The sequence below is a fragment of the Mytilus trossulus genome, chromosome 4 (assembly GCF_036588685.1).
Source record: "Mytilus trossulus isolate FHL-02 chromosome 4, PNRI_Mtr1.1.1.hap1, whole genome shotgun sequence".
NCBI lineage: Eukaryota > Metazoa > Mollusca > Bivalvia > Mytilida > Mytilidae > Mytilus > Mytilus trossulus.
The window spans coordinates 53,917,358-53,944,248 of record NC_086376.1 but is presented as its reverse complement, the minus strand read 5'-3'; the positions used below and the strand labels follow the sequence as shown (position 1 = coordinate 53,944,248).

General features: G+C 32.0%; 1 protein-coding gene across 1 annotated transcript; it reads left to right on the top strand.

Annotated features, from left to right (window-relative positions):
* The first annotated feature begins 6,765 nt into the window (after nt 1-6,765).
* LOC134715523 (uncharacterized) lies at nt 6,766-22,590 on the top strand. The gene is made up of 5 exons (XM_063577752.1): nt 6,766-7,561; nt 14,400-14,628; nt 19,041-20,439; nt 21,540-21,692; nt 22,038-22,590. The coding sequence occupies exons 1-5, from the start codon at nt 7,283-7,285 to the stop codon at nt 22,162-22,164; spliced, it is 2,187 nt and encodes a 728-aa protein (XP_063433822.1). The 5' UTR covers nt 6,766-7,282; the 3' UTR covers nt 22,165-22,590.
* Nucleotides 22,591-26,891: the final 4,301 nt, after the last annotated feature.

The following is a 26,891-nucleotide window of genomic DNA, read 5'->3' as shown; positions in this document are numbered from 1 at the left end:
CAGGTTTCATCTGATCTTGATTTTCAGGGTTTATTCGTCATTGTCTTTGTGGTTTGGTGTATTTCTTAGATACAACAATAACAAATAGGGCCTCTTTATTAAGTGAATTGAATGATTGTAAGTTGTACATGTCCGAACCTCAGATTTTATTCCTTTTACCTTATTTTTATAGATGGACATGGACAATGTTTAGTTTTACTGGTTTTGTCAGTTTATCTGACAGATACTTTAACCAATACACCAACTATATTTGGTGAATGAAATGATTCTAAGGCGTACATTTCCGTCTGGTGACTCTAGTCTTTAACATATCTTTCATGGTTTCTTGGCTAATGTTTTTTTTTCATGATAAACGCTGTTCCTCAAGAAACTAAAAAATCTGCTTATTTTTTAAAAGAATGTTCTAAAACTTTAAATCTCTACATTTTCGGCGTTACAGTGAAATCAAATTCAAATTCACTTATAAGGAATACATTATGTAACATATCATTTTAAGGTGAGATATGACCCGGAATCAATGTAATAATTATTGATTTTAGCATATACCGAATTCATTTTTGTATCTGTTGAATTCATTTGGTATATGCTAGATTATTTCAGCATGTACGCCTAAGTAATATTTATGACCTTGATTTCGCGTCAATATTTCTGTATATATATATATATATGTATATATATACAACTCGTCTAAACATCAACCCAACAATGTTAGATCTAACATTGTTGGGTTGATGTTTAGACGAGTTGTATATACATTATGTACACAGCCATGTATCACCATCATTGATGGCGATCCGATGGATACATCTGTTGTAGGGTTGTCACTGACTCAGACGTACTTATATATATTTTATTTGGCAATCGTTCAAACCTATGACTGCGTTGGATAAAAACCGCAATTTTTATACGTGTGCATGTCAAACAAATTTCGTTGTAGAAGGGTCTAAAAACAGCACAAACAACATTTTCCAAAAGACCAAAAAGGTGAAAAAGCATATTTAAACAAAACGCATTTGACAAACAGGTCGAACAACTGATGTTCTTAAACCCTGTTGACTGCCATTGACGATTGCCAAATAAAATTGATCACAAGATGTAACAAAATGGATCTCAATATAAATTTAATACGTCACAGAAAGAAAAAAAAAAGTTAACTTGTGGCTACGATGTTGGAGCCACAAACATTCGGTGTCAATATTTCTTTAGTACACCAGATCTAGATTTCGACAATATATGTCTCTTCAGTGATGTTAGGGATCGAAACGGTATTTGGAAGGCCATATAATTTACTCTCAATTTAAGATTGACTCTTGAATTTTAAGAGACAATATAGGATGAACGGATCATATAAACCGGAGGGAAAATATGATACATGCCCAAACAAAAAATATAAACGAGTCTAAATTGAAAACTACGTTCAAACCTATGATTGCGTTGGATAAAAACTGCAATTTTTATACGTGTGCATGTCAAACAAATTTCGTTGTAGAAGGGTCTAAAAACAGCACAAACAACATTTTCCAAAAGACCAAAAAGGTGAAAAAGCATATTTGAACAAAACGCATTTGACAAACAGGTCGAACAACTGATGTTCTTAAACCCTGTTGACTGCCATTGACGATTGCCAAATAAAATTGATCACAAGATGTAACAAAATGGATCTCAATATAAATTTAATACGTCACAGAAAGAAAAAAAAAAAGTTAACTTGTGGCTACGATGTTGGAGCCACAAACATTCGGTGTCAATATTTCTTTAGTACACCAGATCTAGATTTCGACAATATATGTCTCTTCAGTGATGTAAGGGATCGAAACGGTATTTGGAAGGCCATATAATTTACTCTCAATTTAAGATTGACTCTTGAATTTTAAGAGACAATATAGGATGAACGGATCATATAAACCGGAGGGAAAATATGATACATGCCCAAACAAAAAATATAAACGAGTCTAAATTGAAAACTACGTTCAAACCTATGATTGCGTTGGATAAAAACTGCAATTTTTATACGTGTGCATGTCAAACAAATTTCGTTGTAGAAGGGTCTAAAAACAGCACAAACAACATTTTCCAAAAGACCAAAAAGGTGAAAAAGCATATTTAAACAAAACGCATTTGACAAACAGGTCGAACAACTGATGTTCTTAAACCCTGTTGACTGCCATTGACGATTGCCAAATAAAATTGATCACAAGATGTAACAAAATGGATCTCAATATAAATTTAATACGTCACAGAAAGAAAAAAAAAAGTTAACTTGTGGCTACGATGTTGGAGCCACAAACATTCGGTGTCAATATTTCTTTAGTACACCAGATCTAGATTTCGACAATATATGTCTCTTCAGTGATGTTAGGGATCGAAACGGTATTTGGAAGGCCATATAATTTACTCTCAATTTAAGATTGACTCTTGAATTTTAAGAGACAATATAGGATGAACGGATCATATAAACCGGAGGGAAAATATGATACATGCCCAAACAAAAAATATAAACGAGTCTAAATTGAAAACTACGTTCAAACCTATGATTGCGTTGGATAAAAACTGCAATTTTTATACGTGTGCATGTCAAACAAATTTCGTTGTAGAAGGGTCTAAAAACAGCACAAACAACATTTTCCAAAAGACCAAAAAGGTGAAAAAGCATATTTAAACAAAACGCATTTGACAAACAGGTCGAACAACTGATGTTCTTAAACCCTGTTGACTGCCATTGACGATTGCCAAATAAAATTGATCACAAGATGTAACAAAATGGATCTCAATATAAATTTAATACGTCACAGAAAGAAAAAAAAAAGTTAACTTGTGGCTACGATGTTGGAGCCACAAACATTCGGTGTCAATATTTCTTTAGTACACCAGATCTAGATTTCGACAATATATGTCTCTTCAGTGATGTTAGGGATCGAAACGGTATTTGGAAGGCCATATAATTTACTCTCAATTTAAGATTGACTCTTGAATTTTAAGAGACAATATAGGATGAACGGATCATATAAACCGGAGGGAAAATATGATACATGCCCAAACAAAAAATATAAACGAGTCTAAATTGAAAACTACGTTCAAACCTATGATTGCGTTGGATAAAAACTGCAATTTTTATACGTGTGCATGTCAAACAAATTTCGTTGTAGAAGGGTCTAAAAACAGCACAAACAACATTTTCCAAAAGACCAAAAAGGTGAAAAAGCATATTTAAACAAAACGCATTTGACAAACAGGTCGAACAACTGATGTTCTTAAACCCTGTTGACTGCCATTGACGATTGCCAAATAAAATTGATCACAAGATGTAACAAAATGGATCTCAATATAAATTTAATACGTCACAGAAAGAAAAAAAAAAGTTAACTTGTGGCTACGATGTTGGAGCCATAAACATTCGGTGTCAATATTTCTTTAGTACACCAGATCTAGATTTCGACAATATATGTCTCTTCAGTGATGTCGGTATTATATATATATAAGTACGTCTGAGTCAGTGACAACCCTACAACAGATGTATCCATCGGATCGCCATCAATGATGGTGATACATGGCTGTGTACATAATGTATATACAACTCGTCTAAATATATATGTGACCCGCCATGACATTTGCAGGCTTATGGAGGTAGAACGTCATTGTTAGAAAAATTATAAACATGATAAATATCGAGATTCAATGAAATACGTATGTGTGAAGAAAAGATAAACACTTTCGTTGGCTTCTTTTTTGCGGACGCCGAACTATACATCATATATAACTTTTGAAGAAGTTTTACTTTATCGTGTGAAGTGAAAAATATTTGAATCTACATTTTAAATTGATACAAAAAAAATCAAATTACTGCTTTATAGATTTCCTTTCATAAATGAAGTCTGAAATATATCCATAATAAATGCACCGTATCAAATGCATATAAGAGAACACCTACTTATAAACTGTTACGCGTCGCTTACTATGTATAGAGACATGCATAATAAATCTAAATTAAAAAAAGGAATTCTTAAAGCTTACTTTGATAAATTTTAAACTAACTTCATTTCAACAAGTTGTTGTAATAGTCTAATTATCAAATGTTGGAGAAACGTGAATAAACCTCTCATATATTAGGTGACTAATGTTGTTTTAGTCTAATTATCAAATGTTGGAGAAACGTGACTAAATCATATCTTAATTTGATACGGTGCATTTATTATGGATATATTTCAGGTTTAGTCACCGGTTTAGTCACGTTTCTCCAACATTTGATAATTAGACTAAACAACATTAGGGATTAGGGGGTCCTCGTAAGGACTGGCATCATGAAAATTACCGGTAATTCACCTTTATCAGGTCTTAACTAAAATATTGTAAAAAGGGATATTGTTAAAAAAAAATCTATCAAAAAATTAACAAACCATATATTTTTGGTCGAGTATAACCCGAAACTGTTACGTAATTATTTTCATCCGTATTTGATTTACAAAATTAAAAAGGTTATTCAACAAAAAAAATCATTATATAGACAAGTGGATTCTTTATCAAACTGAAAATTTCATAAAAAAAAATATTAAGAAATAATCTCGAAATTATTATTTTGAAAAGATTTTTTTTTATTAAAAGTAACATGAAAAATCGAAATGTTCACTGACTGTACCTCATTTTAGTAATTTATTCTATTACTTGATATATTTTTGTATTTGTGTTACATGTAAATGTTAAAATCTAAACCAATGCAAAACAGCCAAGTTTTATTTATGTAAAAAGTCATCGAAAGCTATTGTCTTCTGGTGCGAAGAAACATATCTACTTAGTCGTTCTGTCTGTATATCAGAAGAGTCGAGGCCAGTTTTCATGGTATCCTGTCTTAAAAGATGAAAGAGTCAGTCGTATATCTGTCCACTTTTTCCACGAAAACGGAGCTGGTACAAATTGGGTACATCACGTGGCGTCGTGCTCTATATAGTGTTTAACTGTGGGAACTGGCTTAATGACTCAAGATATATAAATTCGTAATAGCTCTCAAAATACAAAATGTTCATTTTTATTCAAGATCGAAACATTGTAATCTATAATACATTACTATGAAAAATAGAAAAAAATATATATAAAAAAAGCAAAAAATTTGCTTTCGGCCGTACGGTATTATACTGGATGTGTAGTGATTGATAATTTAGTCTTAGATTGTTTGTTGCTTATTTATGTTTTTGTACAGTTCTTTTATTGTTCTGTTGCACCAATGTCTCAAGATAAGGGGGAGTGTTGGATCCTGTGTAATATATTCGTTTTTCGTTCATTATATTGCACATAAATTAGGCCGTTAGTTTTCTCGTTTGAGTTGTTTAACATTTGTCTCAAGCTTCTCGGGTCCTTTTATAGCTGACTATGAGATATAACTTTGCTCAGCGTTGAAGGCCGTACGATAACCTTTCTTTGTTAATATCTGTGTCAGTTGGTCTCTTGTGAATAGCTTTCTCATTGGCAATAATACCACATCTTCTTTTTTTTATGTATAATTGTAACTTCAATGTCATTTGTTCTCTTGTAGAGAGTTGTCTTATTGTCTATCGTACCATGCACATCTTTTTTTTTTATAAAATAAAAAACAATTTACATCACTGCGTAAGATTATATCGACTTTTACAATTTTTGGAGACTATTAAAAAATATATATGTCTTTAAAAATATATACCTTGATAACAATATTTTGGTTAAGAACAGGCGAATTACAGGTAGATATCAAGATCCAGTCCTTAAGAGGATCCCATAATCCCTAATGTTATTTTAGTCTAATTACTAAATGTTGGAGAAACGTGACCACACCATATGAGAACACCTACTTATAAACTGTTACGCGTCGCTCACTATGTATAGAGACATGCATAATAAATCTAAATTAAAAAAAAAGGAATTCTTAAAGCTTACTTTGACAAATTTCAAACTAACTTCATTTCAACAAGTTTAAATTACATGTTCTAAAATAGAGCTAAGAATTGTTTGCATTGCAGTAAATTTAAGTCTTTGAAATTTTATTCAAATACGCTATTCAACATCACTAAAAGCCGATAAATACAATAATTTTGTGTTTTATAAATTAGTGGCTTCAATAAATAAAAGTCGTCATAGAACAGTCTCATTTTCATACCGGTATTCGAAATGACTCGTTTCATTGCTATTACAACAAATATGTCATAATAACATGACAGAGAGTTTTGTTTCGGAATATTTTAGATAAATATACAAAAATCAAATTTTAGACAATGTACCCAACTAAGCCTGGAAATGGCTAGTCACATATAGTTAACGGCGATTTTCTCACAATGACGTTTTACCTCCATAAGCCTGGATATGTCGTGGCTGGTCACATATAAGTACGTCTGAGTCAGTGACAACCCTACAACAGATGTATATATATGACGAAAAATACAGCATATGCTAAATTGAATTTAACAAATTTTGAAAAGAATACAGCATTTGCTGAAATAAATCAAAGATTTGCTAAATGATATATAGTATGTAATAAAAAATTTGGCATATGCTGAGTGAAATACGATTTAGCATATACCAAAATAAATGAAGTACATGTATATGCTTAGATAACTAATTATGATCTTGATTCCACTGCATAGTGCTGAATAATTTTTATTTTAAAGTTATTTTTTGTTTCAAACAAATAAAATAAAATTCTCACACCCACTTTCACTATATATGTATATATATATAACAAACATTTAATCAATTATTTTATTGACATTCGATGAATAGATATTAAATTCATTGAAAGTAGGGTAAGCGTTCCAGGAAGACACTAGTTAACTGTCATTTGGATTAAAATCAAATCAAAATCTCGATTGGCCCTCCCGTTTTCTGATATGTCGCGTAGACGTATAAATAAAAGATAGCGCGTAAGATGTATGATTTTGACCAGACTGTCTAACTGAAGATACGGAGTTCATATTTAAAGATAAAATATGTGTAACTTGTTGATGAAATTTTGTTAAAACAATTTGAAGAATTGAAACACAATTTACCCCGATTTTTTCCTCTACTGCGGTTTAGAATTCGTTAGATTATGTGATGACGATCTACGTAACAAAAAGTATTGTTAATTACAAAATTGATAATGAATTGAAGAAGCGTTGCGGAACATAAGCTTATAAGAAAACAGGAAGGAAATACGACAGGAATTAGTGACATTTGTTTATTGGTTTGCTAATATAAAATAGCCTTTTTTATATTCTATATTTGATTTGTTAACAGTGATAAAAATGTTGAAATAATCTGTTGTGAAAGGGAAATTAATAAAATGAATACAGAAAATTTAAATAGATTAAAAGAGACCGATTCCTCGGAGACAATTCCAAGGCCTCGATCAAGTCGAGTGTATTTTTTCTCTGAAGTGCCACAGATAGCAAAATGTCATGATTGTGAAGTTTTTGTTCCTGTACCGAAGAAATCAAAAGTTCATCTGTTTAGGAGAAAAAAGTCAGAACTAACATTGCATCCATTTGGATCATGTACTATCATGTTATTGGAATCCGACGCACCGGAGGACATAGTTAATTTCTCTGGAGATGAAAACCAGGTATGTAATTAAGCAAAATGCACATTTGATTTATCTTATTAACCTGAAATCTTCAGTTCTTTATGGTAGACATACAAGATTTGAGGATGGTTGATCGATCACAAACATCAGAATCGTGTCAAATTCAGATTTTTTTAAAAATGTTGTTATTATATCCCGCATTCAGAAAAAAGAGAAAGATAATTTGGTAATTATGTACCGCAAGTAAACGTTAACCCCTACCTTTATGACCACGTTAATATGTTAAAACAACTTTTCGAACATGTTTTCTCCATAATAAATAGGACTTGGAGCATTATTCTTATATATATGCAATAGATTGGCAAGCTTTATTGATTTGAATATCTGCGATTTAAAGGGGGGTTCAATTTTAGTCCACAGTGTCATGACTGTGTGAAAATGTTAAAAAAAAACACCAGTCTGTTCCATGACGATTATTTACACCAAAATTAATTTGAGTGTCTTGCCAATTAAAACTTCTGATGGATTTTTACTACGTTGAGGGTTCAAATACCATCCCTAAGTAAAAAATATTTTTAAACTATCCTGCATTTCTACCAAACTTGAACAGAAGTTTGTTTATGATAAAATGATAGTATCTAAAGTAAATTTTGTAAAAAAATCCTGTTTTTCCGTATTGTTCTTATAAATGGACTTAAATTCCGCCAGGAAACATTACTTTTAATCACTTTCTTAATCTAGTATCCTGAATTCTATGTAACTTGGACAGAAGCTTGTTTATAGTTTAAACATATTTTATTTGCGTCAATGTGCAAAAGGGATGAGACACAAGTTAATCAAACTTATATAATCTTCTCCCATACCATTTATAACAATAGAATATTTACTAAGTATGCATACAAACAATAAATTATATATATATATATATATATATATATAAATATTTGAACTCTGAAGAGATGGTGAAGCTTGTTTATGTGATAGTATCCAACAGAAAATTATGATCCTGGCACCTATGATAACTATTGTAAAAAAATCATATTTTCCCGTTTTACTTATAAATGGATTTCCTGCCAGTTAACATTACATTCACTCTGTGATTAAAGTTTATATACCTTAAAAACATTTTTTAATTATCCTGGATATGTACCAAACTTGGACAGAAGTTTTTTTTATGATTAAACAAAACAAATATCTAGAAGGAAATTTCGTACCTGTTTATCCGTACTTTACTTAATATAAACGGACTTCTCTTCCAGTTGACATTATATACGGTCTGAAGTGAAAGTTTTCATAACATTTATTAGATTCATAAACTATCATAGATTTTTACCAAACTTGGACAGAAGCTTCTTACAATCAAAATATAGTATCGACAGGAATATTTTATCAATGTTTTCCCTCATTTTTGTTGAGGCTGCGATTAAAAACAAAAGTAGGCGAGACATTGGGTTCCGCGGAACCTTTACAAATTTTTGTAACATTATGATACTATCAAGAAGTTTGAATAACTATAGGATTTGAAAGTTTAAGATATGTGGGACGTGCCAGTGGATCAGAATACACCGACTAAGTAATAATCACAAAAATTGACACCACGTACCTATTGGAGCATTATAACTATATAAGTTATTTGAAATGTAATTTCTATTAAAAGGGGAAGGGATTTCTATGGTTTTCTTTTGGACGAAGGGGACAAACACAAAGACGAAATGAAAATGTTTAAATTCTTTCATATTTTATATATAACCACCTCAAAAAGAAGAAAGTTTTTGTTTGTTTCTATGATGGTTCGGGAAGTCATAATACCTCGGCTACCACCATGTTTTATTTCCATAAGTAGTCTGAATTCTGCCTATGGTAATCCAAAAAATCTGACGTCTACAAGAACATTGTTGTCATCTTTCAATGGTAGGGGATCAAAATATCATTGCTGATTAATTAAGAGAATTTAAACAACTGTTTGATCATGTTTTAAGGAGGCTCGCGGGTATAAGATTTTCAGAATTTTTTTTATTTACAAATTATATTTATTACCTTAAGTAGTTGTTACTTTATCATATGGTATAAAAAAAAATCATTCCAAAAAATCAATTCGTGTTGGCCCCAGCTGACTTTAAAAAATGTAGATATCATTGAAAAAGCTCCAAATTATCTCCCTTTGTTGCAAGAATGCTATTTTTTGGCATTAAAATTGAGATTTTAACTCATCGGTGACCTATATTTTTTATTGTTGTTTTCGAATAAGCTGTACATAAACTAAATGTAAAATTTTAGCGATTTCTGTAATTTAGTTCTTTTTTATTTCGACATTACCGCTATTTCTCCTATTATTTCAACAGAAAAAAGGATATTAACAAAAATGTATGCTTCTTTCGAAGGCACATTGTGTGCGTAAATGACCGGTGACCCAATTTTTTAAGTATAAGTTAAAGTTCATTTATAAAAAAAATATAGAGAAATCCTATATTAAATTAAAAAAAAAATGATTTAGACCCACGAGCCCACTTAATGATATCAAACACTTATTGGAACAGTATTGCCATATAGGTAAAAAGGTAAAACATAGGAATTCTTATTCAACTTCTTATCTGATATCTATACAAAATAGATCGTTTGAATGAATCCGATGAGTAGCAAATCATTGATCTTAACCTCTTTGATATTGAGGGATTTCCGTTTAAACTACTAAAACGATCTAAAACTAGTGATAATGCTTCAAAAAGATTACAAACCTTAAGTTTCCAAAACAATTTATAACATCTTTTCTTAGCACATCCTACCATGATATATTGAACATCCTATCTTAATATGTCAAAATATTATGTAGTATATTGCATTATAACAATACTTCAATTAGTAATTATGAATCGATTATGTCGTAATCAGTATGTTGAACAAAAATATCTGTCAGAAAAGATTTGAGATTATTTTTTTATAATCGTCGTATTTTGAACCCCCTTTCGCTGTCAGAATTTCATATTACCAGAGACATAGTAGACTTGCTACAGTTCCCTTTTATTTATTTCTTACTAAATTATATGTTTACTGATAACTGCCAGTCTACTGATTGCCCTTGGAGAAAGGGACTAGTATAATGACATTGTATCCTTCTTCCTGCAGATGTCAGTATAATGGTAGTCTCCTAGTTATAGAAGTTAAATTGTTAAAGGGGCAAAATAGAAAAAAAAAAACATAACACAGAAGGGACATGTAGCAAGTCTACATAAAAAGCTACACGATGTTATTATAATCTCGAGATTATAATGTGTCATTAAGAACTTGAACGTAGAAATAAACACGTTTCCTTAGTCATTGTATCATTCACTTAAACATCATCTATATCTATTCAATTGATTTTCTTGGAATTCTAGGAAAATACATTGTATCAAATGTAGGCATTTCAGGAAGTCACCTCTCTTATACGTCAGAATTCATACATAAACTATATGTACTTATAAGGATGTAGTAAGTATCTTTAAATAAACCAACATTTGTTGGAAAGGATTTTATAATATTGTTCTCTTAGCCATGGTATTTTGACCCTTACCTTACAATGGCAATTTAAAAGGCCACCCATAAGAGGTCAATATCTCTATAAATGATAGCATATAACATCTTACAACTTTGACTAGTTATATTGTCTTTATTATTGTCTTGAACATGAAAAATTGTCAGAGAAGATTCAAGATCATGTATTTTGACCCACTCCATTTCCTTGAAAAAAATTTCATCCTCTTTTAGTTATCAAATTTCAAATCATCAAACGGTTTAAACTATGTCTAGTTATAATGCTTTTAAAAACTATCTTGATATTATATTAGGAAAACATGTTTTTGGTAAAGGTTGTATGACACATTCTCAGGCAAGGTATGTTGGCCCCCACCAAGGCAAGTCTCTCTTTATAGTTCAAAATTTTATACAGTAATAGCATTTACACTACTATAATTAGTTTTAATACTGCAATTTAGGTATCTTGAATTAAAAACGTTTAGGTTAGTTACATTGCCTTAACCACATTGTTCAATGTATGCCAACTCATTTGTATGCTTTTATTTCAAGACGTTAGTCTCATTTTAAACTATCAGATAAACTATCTCATATATATAGAGAGTTATAAGAGTCTTTCATAAGTATCCTCTACATTTGTGGAAGTAATTAGATAAAAATAAAGAACAAGCTGTAAATGGATATTAATGTCACTTTAAGACTTCCTTAATGGTTATATTTGAAAATGTATAAGTTTTTGTTTGACAAGGACGAAAAGTAACTTCACAAATTCCGTAACAGTGCATGCAGTGGTGACGTTGCTTCGCTAACCTTACAGTATAGTAAAGAGGGCTTAATTGCTGTTTCGGAGTACGGTAGCTTCATTGTCAACCATTTTGCTATGTTTGGCTAATATCAAGTAACTCTGGTGTTCCAACAGTAGCTCTTATCATTAGTAAAAAGTTAATTAAAAAAAATGCCGAACTCTGAGAAAAATTCATACCGGAAAGTCTCTGTTCAAAATGGCAAATTTAAAATTTTCCGTTATTTTTTTTTATCTAACAGTTTTTTTAAAATATTATTAAAAACATAGACCAGTAATTTCTTACGAAAGGACGTAAACGCATTGAGTACTAAGTTTATTCTTTCGACCTATCCAATGAAATATAGTGATCGTCTAGGCACTGACCATTCATATTGTGTTGGTGAGACTGATGGGACATTTTTTTAGTCAGGCCTATTAAAAAAGAAACGAAAGATATACATAGTAATCCTATATTGTGTAGGTTTTTCTAAGTAACATATAGATACAGTCTAAGGTTAAAGTTTTTATTACAACAATAACTACAATAACTTTCATATCTTGATGGATTTAAAAAAAAACTTAGATAGATGCTTTTGCGTAATCAAAAGATAGTATCCAGAGCAAAACTGTAAAAAATATTTAATTCTTTTCCCCATATATATTAGTAACAAATGGACTTACTTTTTGTTGCATTCAACATAAAGATACGTCTGGCGTTTAAGTTTATAGACCTTAATAACTTTGCAAACATTCATAGAATTCAATAAATTTCGATGAGAGTTAATAAAACCCGAAGAAACATTCGAATGTATATTTTGCTAACAGTTTTCACTATGTTACTGAACAATTGACTAAGCTTTTTATCGTTAAAATTTTAGGCATGTGCATTCAGTCCGGGGTCTATTTATTTGGCGAATAAACCTTCATGGAATGTTACGAAACTTAATAAATATAAGATTTACAAGATGAAGATGCAGGTGAACAAAAATATGAATTTTATTATATTTTGAATTTGATAACTGGACTTAGTTTTTGCCGTTATAATTACACTTTACATTGACAACAGCGATCACAGGCAAGATAAAAGGTTCACCGGAATCCTTTGTTTTGAATTTAAATTTCTGGACAAAAATCTATATTTGAATTGTTACAGAAGGGGAAGGGAACAAATAATTTGTTTCCTTTTCTTGTTCCTGTTTGGTTTTGATTAAATCTGATTATAAACTGTTTGTCATGAGAAAAAATCCCACGCCCCGCCAAATATGAATGATCAGGGTCTAATACAGAGCTTATCAATGCAAATCCAGCAACTATGCAAGAACATTCAGCATGAAGTTCAACATCATTTTACATCATTTAACTTGAACTCGATATCTGCCTAATTATCAAAGTATTATACATACTATTTATTCCTATCCGATTCTCTTGGAAAATATTAGTTATCTTATGATCTAGGTAAACAGCAGCTATTTTCAATTTTTATTAACTGTATTGGGGGACAAAAACAAAAGATTGAAATCAAAATTCTTATTCTGCAAGGCACAGCTCAGCTGGTTGAGAATATTGAACCATATTGCAATAAAATGTATTTGCATCCCAAACTCATAAATAACCGTTTTATCATACTATCTCAGTTGCCATTGTTTAATATCTGTTGTAAATTAACCATATGTATATAGCTCAATGAAGGGAGTCGGGAACCCTAAACTCCCATTTTTACCCCTAAAATTGTATTGCTAAATGGTTATATACAAGTAGCCTTATAGGTTTTACTCTATAAATTAGTTGGTTTGACTCCACAGTTCGACTGTCTGCTCGTCTGCGGGTCACATTTGTTTTCGGATTCGAAAATTAAAACCCAGTTTTATGCTTTAATGATTAGTTTACCCAACGGCACACGTTCCGTAGAGTTAAATATTTTTGACCCGACTGACAGTCCTGTTCTAGAGATCGCAATTACTCTGAAACCACATAATAGAATTTCATGAAACCTTGAAGAATCTATATAAGTGTGCATTTCAACAGGAAATAATGATTCAATTTATTTTTCTGGTAGTAAAGTCATCATGAACTTTGGTCTAACTATACTACTGCAATAGTTTGTCACCACAACGTCTCTGAAACCACACAAGTAAAAAAAATACATAGACCTGAAAGAAGAAATTGAGAAAGGAAATGGGGAATGTGTCAAAGCGACAACAACCTGACCATAAAACAGTCTGCCAGACAACAGCCGAAGGCCACCAATGGGTCTGCTCGCAGACAACAAGAAGGGACTTCGATGTTCATTGTAGGGTCGCTGAACGATCATATCTTAGAAACAGTGTCGGAAAATATGTTGATAACAAGTTTTCTATTCGTTACAGAAATATAGCTATTTTTTTACATCGACTATTCGTCTTTGGGGTGGGGTGGATTTAAAACAATAAAGAATGATAAATTCATTTTTTTATTCTTCACCAAATGTTGACATTTCATGATACGTATTTTGGCCCCTTCAACCATGTGTGTTTTTATAAGTGGTAGCAAAACAATCACAACTGTAAAAGGAAAAGTATTTATCACATTTTTGGAACATTTCAGACTCCATTGATGACCATATACCTTAACCGACTCATAGACAAATCATTGGAACACATTGTAAATAAGGCTAAAGTTTGGCAAGAGTTCCATTTGAATGATCTAGGGAGGAAAAGATCCTTTGTATTACAGTTCAAGAAAGGACCGGAGTTTGACGAGTTTTATCCGAAACTTCAGAATGTGATCAATACTCTGCATGCTTGTAGAGAAGGCAAAGCAAGAATGAATAAAAGTAAGTTTTTTTGTTAAAAGTATCATTTACACAGCAATCATGACTTATTTTTTTTATTAAAAAAACCTTTGAATAGAAGCATATATATTTATAATGAACATGTATGGTCATTTCTTTTTGAAATAACCCTTTATTCAAATAACTGCTTAATGGTTATAACTTATTTACTCTCTAAATCTACGAAGAAAAGTATGGGTAATTTAATAATAGATGGGGACAGATTTGGAAAAGTGTGTGTTTAAGAAAAAATCATAATATCATACAATAATTGGATGCACCATTAAAAAAGAGGGACGAAAGATACCAAAGGGACAGTCAAAATCATAAATCTAAAACAAACTGACAACGCCATGGCTAAAAATGAAAAAGACAAACAGACAAACAATAGTACACATGACACAACATAGAAAATTAAAGAATAAACAACACGAACCCCACCAAAAACTAGGGGTGATCTCAGGTGCTGCGGAAGGGTAAGCAGATCCTGCTCCACATGTGGCACCCGTCGTGTTGCTTATGTGAATACAAATCCGGTAAATAGTCTAATTCGGTAGGTCACATTCATGAAAGGAAATGGGATTGTAGTTACGACGTAAGGAACATATCCGATATCATTTGTGAAACGGTTATTCCATAACGGTCAACCAACTCGTGATGACGTCCGTAAAATTAACGAAGGGATGATTTCAACTTCACCATTTGGAACTCTTGGTTTAATAGATTCCCTTTGAGCAGCAACCCTCTATCAAGAAAATCATGATAGGAAATGCAAGCACGGGAATATCGTATCAATTGAGAGATATATATATACCCCATATGCAGGTGCTGCTGGAATGTTGCTACTTAAAAATGGAAAGTTCACATTTGGGAAGCTGAACTCATCTCTTTTGTCGTAAAGTTTTGTTTTCAACCGACCCTCATTGTCAATTTCTAGATGTAAGTCAAGATATGAAGCCGACTTAATTGTATCTGTAGTAACCTTTATCTCGACTCTAGTTCGATGGGATAGATGCGTTCCATATAGTCACCAAATTTTGAATTATTTAGTGAAAAAACATCACCTACTAGTATATAGCGGAAAGTAGAGTTAAAGGATATTGCTTACTTCTTATCTTTCTTCCTAAGAAGTTCCTGCATGAAGTCAGCCTCATAATAATAAAAGAAATAAGTCGGCAAGTAGAGGGGCACAGTTTGTTCCCATTGGAATGCCGACAGTCTGTTTAAAAACATGTCCTCCAAACGTAAAAAATATTTTGGTAATCAAGAAATCAAGCATCTTGATAATATCAGTTTCAGAGAATTTTTTGTTCGAATCAGAGTGATCCTTTACAAAGTAGAATTTATTCCTCCCTAAGACAAGATACTTGTATCTAAGACAACTGACTACATTTTCATGAAACCGTTACATAGGTTATACATTGGTGTCAAATACAAAGATGGTTTTTCATTTTACTAATTACCGGATGACGGCCATATGTTGAAGTTATATTTTTGTCAATCGGATATCTTGTTACCCGGATTTACAGTTGTTGGCGATTTTTGGAATCACACTAGCGGTTGAATTTAATGAACATTGCTGTCAAGTAAAATATTGGTGAAAATTTATTCCGATTTATAAAATCAACGACAGTAATTCAGTGAAAACAAACACTTGGCAAAGGTCTTTAATTCGAAATGTAAACGGATCTACGTACGAAATGGACTTATATCCCCAAGTGTATGAAATTTTGGAAGTCTTTTCGGATAATTCTCTAGAAAATATTTCAATAGGTTTCAAAATTTATATTGTAAACATAAACACTGCAGTTATTCATAGATAAATAAAAAAATTTAACCCTTTCATCGCCTACATCCAATCACAGCGCTCCTAAGTTGATATGCTTCACCTGCCTTGGGTAGACAAAATGCCAACCTAATGCTGTGATGTAATAGCATCGTTTTCCCTCAATGAGAGTGTGTTAATTCATCATCTTTAAAGTAGGTAAATGCTATGCAGTACGTGTTCTCTTATTGATGTAGAACAGATTCATTTGCAGTTGCTAACATCTGCGTTATTTGGTCGCTGCTGGAGAGTTATCTCCTTACGAATCATACTACATCTTCCCCTTTTTATATTTTTTTTTTATAAAGGACACAAACACGCCAGTATCATTATTTTACCGAACTTTTTAATTACTTAAAGTGAAATGTGGTCTTTGCGAATAGTCCTGCGCACGGTATTAAACGAATTTTGTTATATAAATATATTGGAAAAAAATAAGACTGAAATGCACCAAACACTTGTTAAATAAACCCGGCTTTAAATTTTCTACGCCCAGCGCTTATTTCGTCTACAATAGTCTTATCATTGACACTCGAATAAAAAAGATGAAAAGACTAGATTAGTAACGAATTCAAAGAGCATTATTCAATGACCCACATATTCCTAATGGCTTTGCAAATACAGCTTAAGTTTTGTAAACAGCTGAATTTTAATCTAATGGCGATGAATGCCTGCAACCTTGACCTGATATAATTTTATGTTTTCAATCTATGTTTTGATTAAGTTTTTGGGATACATGACCTTTTGAACGTGTTATCTGGAAAACACAATTGTGTTACTTCCACATATCCTTAGATCAAAATACTATTCTTATTCAGAACTATATTAATATATTCATCAATGAAAGGACGTCGGTGTTGATTATGATGAGAGCTGTCTTCCTGTTTAGGTTGAAACAATAAAACGTTTCGCAAATCGATAAACGGAGGAAGAAACAATGCTTAATATTACTTTCAAGTATTCTTTTGACACAATAAACACCTATTCGTCATAAAACAAGTTACTGACTTTTTTCAAGTCAATTTTGTTTAGTAGTATTTTTTTTTATTATCTTTGCATCATAGAAAAATCAAATGACTTGAGCGATATATTACTTTATGGTATATATATGTCCCTATAAACATTATGCATTGTAAATGGATGGTAAAAGAAAGTTATTCAGGGTTTTTCTTAAACACCTCACTTGTTTTAATGGGATCGAGAAGTGCTGGATTAAATGATATGTTAACAATGCTAGCAATGATTTCCTTAAACAAGTTTATAAATTTAGATGGTTGGCTTTAACTGGAATTAAAAGATTGTCTAAAAATAAATGAGTATTCTATGTTTTATTTAACAACAAATAAAAAAATCTTTGTAATAAAATAATTTAAATTCTGTGGATAATCTACCAAAATCTTGGTTTTATTTGCCACGAAATCCCCTTTTTCTAATTAAAAGTAAAATCACAAAAATACTGAACTCCAAGGAAAATTCAAAACGGAAAGTCCCCAATCAAATGTCAAAATCAAAGGACAAAACGCATCAAACAAATGGACAATAACTGTCATATTCCTGACTTGGTACAGACATTTTCAAATGTAGAAAATGGTGGATTAAAACTGGTTTTATAGCGTTAAACCTCTCATGTTTATTACAATCGCATCAAATTCCGTTATTTTTACAACGATGCATGAACAGACATAATCGGTAAATTATCCAAATGCAATGTAATAATAATGCTTTGCTCGAAGTTTTCACTTTGTATATGTACTCAAATGGTCTATAGCTTTTATTCATTATCTTTGTTTTTTTGATACTGTTGTAGTTTGACACTTGGCCTGAGCATGCAATTTTTTGTGGGATGGCATTTACAGTAATGTGTACAGTTTAAAAAGTGAAATCGGAATGAATGTCTTAATGGCTCGCAAAATAATTTCAGGACACCTGCAACAGCTACATTTTAATCTGAGTTATCTAAACTTATTAAAAGTTAATTATGCTTTATTAACCTGACAAATATCTTCTAGAATAAGATATACTAAATGGGAGCAATTATGTATATATGTTCCAGACCGTGTGAGTATTTAGACCGTACGCGTACGTTCTGGACCATAGGTCTGACAGATATCATGAAGTTGGTCAAGTTTATTAGACTTTATTATAAAAAATTTCAATGCTAATTGAATTAAAAAACCCTTTATATTTCAACTATTTCAAGAATTGAAGCTAATTAATTCTGTTAATCTCGTGTGTTTAGCATGTCGATCAGTGATACATTAATTGAATTACGCGTACGGTCCAAATACTCATATGGTCTAGGACATATAAATTATATTATACATTGCATGTACCAAGTAAAGAGTATGACAGTTGTTATCCATTCATTTGATGTGTTCGTGCTTTTGATTTCACCATTTGATTAGGGAATTTCCATTTTGAATTTTCCTTGGCGTTCAGTATCTTTGTGATTTTACTCAAAAAGATTTTTTTTAAAAGAAGACTGATTTGAAATAAATGGTCGATTTGTAATAAATTCCATTTATGGTCCTTTCTAAAATCAAAAACGCATTTGCTGACATGATGCATTGATTTTAATTTTTCATTTCAGAATACATCTTAGTAGGATTCAAACATAAAGAACCGGTTGAATTTATTCGGACAATTAAAGAAACAAGCTCAACAGAAAGTGGAATCATTGATAATTCATGTTCTACCGATACTCTCGTGCACAGGCCATATAACCCTCATCCACATATATCAAGAGTTACTGGCTTAGACCAAGTACTGGAAAGAAGTAAGAGTTCACAATCAGTTAAGGCAGATGTAAAGACCCGACAAGGCAAATACCTCAAAGAAAGACAAGTTTCAATATCAGCACCCCAATCATGTGAGTTTCTTCAAACGCTCGACGATCCAGCTTGGACATTAGATTATAGATCAGATTTAAAGACCCCTGAGGATACATACAACAAAAGAAATGGTTCTGCACAATCAGTTTTTCTTCAAACAATTGATGATCCAGCTTGGCCAGTAGATTACAGATCAGATTTAAACACCCCTGAGGAAAAATACAACATAAAAAGAGGTGGTTCCGCACCTCAATCACTTTTTCTTCAAACTGTTGATGACCCAGCTTGGGGAGAAGATATCAAATCAGATATTCGTGACAGAGATACAATGATAGAGGACAAACAAAATCTCAAATTTCGGTATGATCAGCATGAAAATTTGGAAATAACATTAAGAATTACAGACGTAGACACAGATACTGAACATGATGAAAATGTTGACAATCAAAATCTCAAAGTTCGGTATGGTCAGCATGAAAATATGGAGAAAACTTTAAGAATTACAGATATAGACACAGATACTGAAAATGTTGAAAATGTTAGCAATCAAAATCTCAAAGTTCGGTATGATCAGCATGAAAATATGGAGAAAACTTTAAGAATTACAGATATAGACACAGATACTGAAAATGGTGAAAATGTTGACAATCAAAATCTTGAAGTTCTGTCTGATCAAAATGAAAACCTTGAGAAAACTTTGAGAATTACAGATATAGACAGAGATACTGAAAATGGTGAACATGTTGACAGTCAAAATCTCAAAGTTCTGTCTGATCAAAATGAAAACCCTGAGAAAACTTTAAGAATTACAGATATAGACACAGATACTGAAAATGGTGAAAATGTGGACATGGATAATGGTGATAAAAGTATTGACTATAGTGAAGGTTTCAATACACCAGACACAGATTTTGAGAACACTGGTAGGACAAATTCAAACATTGCCGATGATAACAATCTTTTACCATTTGGTGAAGAAAATCTTACAATGAAGGCAGGACAAGAACAAAAGCTGTGGAAACATTATACTCAACTGCTGCAGACAGCCATTAATGATGGTGATCAGGAGAAAGCTCGTCAGTATGCAAACATTTTAGCAGCAAGTCATGTTAAAGGGAATGTGATACTTAATGATGAAACAAATGAACTGGACATCAAGTAAGAATTTTAATACTAGTACATACTTTAAATAAAGATATGTGTCACAGTACCTGTATTTATATTGAATGATATGACTTATTACTCAGTGACTTTAAGGCTTTCAGCAATAAGCAAATAAGAGATGCTCTTTAGTTCAATATTTTACTCTGCAAGCTGCTGAAATAAAACAAAAGCAGCGCACATTTCATCCTCCATTGCAAACGTGGAAAGAACATAGTACATGTAGCCGAGTCTTAACTAGGAAATGTCCGACATCAATATGGTACTTGTTGGACGTGAAAATCCTGTAGGACAAAAACAAACTTCTATAGGTTGCACTTTGTAAATACAGCTGTTTCTCAAACCACGCCGCTTTTGGGAATATTTAGAATATTCATAGAAAATTAATTTTGTTTACATACTGGTTCAAAGTTCTTATCTGCAGGTTGCATCTCATAGAGACATAACTTCGGAAAGTTATCAGAAATATACATGTGAATATTGTTTATATTGAAATTTATTGAAATATATGGTAACCCTACAGTTAAGAAATTTAGTTAGTTTAAATAAACTCTTAGAAGTTCGGGGCATATAAACATTGAAAATATGCCGCATAGCCGTTTTTTCAAAACTTCATAGTGAAAGTGGTACAGTTTTAGCCGTAAAGGGAGTTCCTTTGGGAAAAAGCATTTTCCATATTTACAGAAATACAACCTTTAGCAACTCGATGGACTACTTCGACAAAACATGCACCTTCTTCTTCGTACGACAAGGCGAAAACACTGCGCTTAAGAGGCAGCAGCAGCCTGCTGCTGCCTATACTTTAGCCAAATGAAGGAGAGGGCAGACGCAACATCAAAGTTTCGAGCTGAGATCACGGCGGCTTCTATTACTCCTATTATATCATTCCCCAAAAGTTAATTTTGGCTGTATATGTCTACTGCTATTGGTTCTTTTCTAGACCGTGGATCTGCATCCATCATTGTGGCTAAGTAATATGATATTCCAAATTTTGCAATGAATTCATTTATAAAATGTATTTCAAAACCTTTTGACCAAGTAAAGTTTATTTTTATCCATTTAAACTTTAATATGGTTTAACGATTCTCTCTTTTCAGCTTTAAGAAGAATGTAGCCCCAATTTTTGTGTTTGACTCACATACCTCTGCATCATCACATAGACATGAATCAACACTCAAACCTGAAAACCGCTTGCAGTTCCCCCAGCAGTATTTTCAGGAACAACGCGCTAGAAGCATGCCAGACATTAGGTAAATAAGCTATATGTATACAAATAAACTCATCATAGATACCAGGACTAAATTTTGAATATACCCGCGTTTCGTCTACAAAAGACTCATCAGTGACGCTCGAATCCAAAACAGTTTAGAGGGCCAAATAAAGTACGAAGTTGAAGAGCATTGAGGACCAAAATTCCTAAAAGTTTTGCCAAATACAAAATGTCACTTTTTTAATGATAAAATGTCATTTCCTAAAATTATAAATTATAATTTTGAGAACTATAAAATATGATATTTGTTTAACTCTATTTATATATCTAATAAATAAATGTAATTTTTACTTAATGTTGTGTTTATTTTCTAATTTTGAAATAGCATGCAGTCGCAACAGTTTGCTGATTATGGTGGCTCATATAACAGAGGATATTCTGGATCCCCCAATTTGGACATTCCACCAAACACATCACCTGATCCCATTGCTCAACCTGTGTCTGGTAATTGACGTGATAAAGGCCTGCACCACCCAAAAACGGTTTTGAGTTTCAACTTGTCGCATCTCAATTATAAATATTATTTTAAACTGCTGGTTAATACTGTAAACCAACTTATTTTCGCGACTTTCGCGAGTAGAAAAATAACGCGAATATAAATCGTCGCGAATATGAAAAGCTTGGATTTTACCATTTCAAACATAGTCGAGTATTTTTGAAAATCGAGAAATTGAATAGCTGCGAAGTTGATTAGAAAGGGGAAAACGCGAGTAAAAGTATCCTCGAAAATAAGTTGGTTTCCAATATGCTGTATTGTTTTGATAGCAAACTGTCAAAATTATTTTTAAAAGTAATATCTACAATCTGTATAGTAACTACAGAAAACCTGTGTGATTTGCAATACACTGTATAATTACATTGCTGCTCTAAAATACTACTCTTTGTCTCTTTCACACATTCCTCATTTCCATTCTCAATCCTATGTATTACGGTAAAAATGTTATTGTTTTATTTTTTAACTTAACAGCTTGTTGATCATTTATTTAAACATTGTTCATGGTTAAAACACATTGTGTTGTAAAAAAAAAATGTTAGTTAATGTGTGTACTCTTAACTTTTAAAAGATATTAAACGTTATTTCTACATTTATTTTATTTGCAAACGAGTGGCTTTGAATTATAAAGAAGACCAAAATAAGAGTTTGGGAATGAATTCCTCTTTCCGATGATAGATTTAAACAAGATACTAAAAGATGCAGTAATACAATCCGGGACATACAAATGTGAATGTTCATTTGCGATTAATATTTATTCGATTGCAAGGACCCAATTTGAATTAAGCCAAATGCTTTCGTCTCCAAATAATGCAATGATTTCTTTGTCAATAAACTCATCATAGATAACAGGACTAAATTTAGTATACGCCAGACGCGCGTTTCGTCTACAAAAGACTCATCAGTGACGCTCGAATCCACTAAAGTTGAAAAGGCCAAATAAAGTTCGAAGTTGAAGAACATTGAGGACCAAAATTCCTAAAAGTTCTGCCAAATACAGCCAAGTATGATGTACACATAATTTATAGAATTGTTTTTACTTAATGTTAATGACGCTTTGTCCTTGTTTTAGTACTTTAATAAAAGAAAAATTACTGGTACAATTTGTGAGAATAATAATGTGCTATTCATAATTATGGAGTAGGGAATACGGGTTTTACCCAACATCAGGGAGCTAGTTGTTTGTAGAATATTGTTGCAAGCAGTATATATTTATTTGATGAAATTCATCAAAACCATCTACATCTCAAACTGTACCTACAATTGTACTTATTATTTTAATTTATTTAAACGGTTCCTCATAACATATATCTGTTTGTTTTACTAACTTAAGGTTCATCATAACAAGCGGACAAACATGGCCATATTTTCACCACAAAACCTATTCTGAGTACAGTACCTGTGCAGTGTGTATTTTTTAAAGGCCAGGCATCTACTTGATATATAAAAGTTTAATCTATTTTGCATATCAGAAAGATTTACCCTATTTTGGATTATGATGGCTTTTTTTCGTTCCTAGAGAAAAACTATTTAATGACACATCTCAGATAAAAAAGGAGCAAAAGATCCCAGAGGGACAGTCAAACTCATAGATCTAAAATAAACGTACAACGCCATGGCTCAGAAAAAGATATTCAGACAAAAAATAGTACACAAGACACAACATATAAAGCTAAAGAATAAGCAACACTAACCCCACCAAAAACTGGGGTGATTTCATGTGCTCCGAAAGGGTAAGCAGATCCTTGTTCACATTTGGAACCCGTCGTGTTGCTCATGGTATTACAAACCCGTTAGATAGTCCTAGTCGGTAGGTCACATTCGTGAGCAGCAACCCTCAAGGTAGTACTCCACAGTTAGGTGAGTAGTTTCGCAGTTTTGCCCCTGTGAATTTTTCAAATATGAGAGCTAGTGTGCAATAAAATTCAGTTTTGGATAGCTGAGTTTTAAAATAGCCTTTGTATGGGTTTATATGAACATCAAGGTTATGTAATGTATGTAACATAGATTGTTTTCTGTATTCCGTATTTGCATTTCCCTACCATACATTGGTCCGGCAATTATTGTAATGTTTTTTTCTAACTTTTTATCGCACGAACTTTGTGATTGGATTTTACGAAAAAATGAGGCGAAAGACACCCATTTTTTATTTGATCAGTAGGAAAATTAATTGCAATAGTTTCTAAAAAGGTATCACACAAAGACATCGAAATTCTAGTTTGATCTAAATTTTTGGGGATATGTGACATGTTTTTCCCCTTTTTGCAATATTTTATGGTAAATTAATGCAGAAAGTTGCCATGGATACACATAAAAGGAATTATTTTTCACCCTTTTAACTTTTGAAAATCAAATCTATGGAAGATACTGAATACATACATATGCACATGTACAAGAAAAAACAGTAAGGTTAATGTATTAAAAATCCAGGAATGGGACATGATAAAACATTTTGTGGCTCATTTTTAATTTTATTTTCTAACAACTGTGGAGTGCTACCCAACCAAGGAATCATGATAGGAAATACAAGAACGGGAATATCGTATTCATTGGGAAATATCAAGATAAACATCTGGAACTATACTGTAAACTACATGTATTTGAACTCAAACTTTGCTGCACTTATCAGGCAAACGTCAATCATTATTCTGAAAATTTAATGGTCTAAATAAATAGATACCAGTATTAAATTTAGTATTTATGCCGGACACCCGTTTCGTCTACAAAAGACTTATCAGTGACGAATCCAAAAATCGTAAAAAGGCCAAATAAAGTACGAAGTTGAAGAGCATTAAGGACCGAAATTTCTAAATTTTTTGCCAAATACAGCAAGGTAATCTCTTCCTGAGGTAGAAATGCCTTAGTATTTCAAAAATTCAAAAGTTTTGTAGACAGTTAATTAATAAATATGTCTATATCAATGATAATTTATTCAGCACAGAAGTGCTGACTACTGGGCTGGTCATACCCTCGGGGAATTAAAACTACACCAGCAATGGCATCGAGCCAGTGGTTGTAAATAAACTTATCATAGATACCAGGATTATTTTTTTAGGGATATCAACTCGGGCAATTTATTAATTGATTACTCGTTGGATTTACCGAGCGATAATCGATCGGTAAAAAAAATTACAAAATGGAAACACAAAATTATACTCCATTTTTTGTATTGCATTTCGTTGTCTTATTATCGTAAAATCGCCAAAATTCGCCAAAATTTGGAGTAAATAATAGTCTCAAAGAATGTTTTATTCTAACTAATAGCTCATTTACTACATGTAATAATCATGCAAGCTGGAATTATCTAATTAGGTAACTAATCAATGTCTATAGAAAAATAATTACTCAAACTACTGTATTTCGGAACCGTGAAAAAAGACATCTATTTATCAACAAAGGTCGATAATTAGAACTTTCGGATGTGATTAGTCATGTTCTGAGTGTCGATACAGGGTACAACGAATTTGTTCTTATTTAAAAATATAACTTTGGGACGTAGCGATTTCTCAAATTTGTTCGGTAACTAACAGTCCTGCAGACGGAAATATATGCTGTGACGGTACATAGTTGGGAGAGCACTGGACTTAGAGTAGCTGAAAGTGTCAGCCTATAAAAAATGAACCTGTTCATATATCCTACATGTACCTGTGTTCGGAGGAATTTTAATTGATAATGAAACAAAATAATTCGAATCATATTTTAATTTTTATTCATTTTAAATAATATATAATTTCCCGTTAGGTAACCACAGTTGTTTACACTTAAGAAAGCAACAGGAAACCGATAAGTCGAGTATCATCTTGGTAATCGATACTCGGTACTATCAAGCGATACTCGAGTACTCCAGTGCTTGTTGACATCCTTTTTTTTTTATTTACGCCAGACGTGCGTTTCGTCTACAAAAGACTCATCAATGCCGCTCGAATCCAAAAAGTTCCAAAGGCGAAATAAAGTACATGTTTATACATTCAGAAATAAATCTGAAAATATGCCGAAAGTCTTCGAACAGTGCTGAACTCTTATGATCCGTCTAAACAGAACTTGAAATTTTATGAATATTGACTGAATAGTTTTTTAGACTAGAAAGTTTAGACAGAACTAAACTGCTAAGAACTAATCCATTAATATATTGATATTAAAATTCTTTTCTTCGCTTTTTCTATTTTTTTCCCGATTTTCTCGTGAACTACCTAGACAGTTAGCATTGCTGTTAACTTTTACAACAAGACATTTTAAAGGCAACATTATTATTGAACATAATCAACCTTATCATATATAAGGAAATACCTGTACCAAGTCAGGAATATATAGCAGTTGTTTTTCATCAGTTTGATGAGTTTAAGCTTTATATTTTGCCATTTGATAAGGGACTTTAAAACTAGATCCTCACTAGAATTTTGAAGATGAATCTTATTCTATCAATAGAAGATGAATCTTATTCTATCAATAGTCATTGATGACTTTCAAAGGTAAAGAAGATACAGATTTCGTCCATGGAAACGGATATATGTAATTTTGTTCAATTCTATACAAAACACGCACACTTTTACTACAATAACGACTTACTACATTAGCGACTAACAATTAATCACCCATACTGTTTTTTTAGAATCACAAAACCGATCTGTATGTATTCATATAAATTTCTGATTTCACGGCAATGGAAATTTTGGGATTAAAAAAATA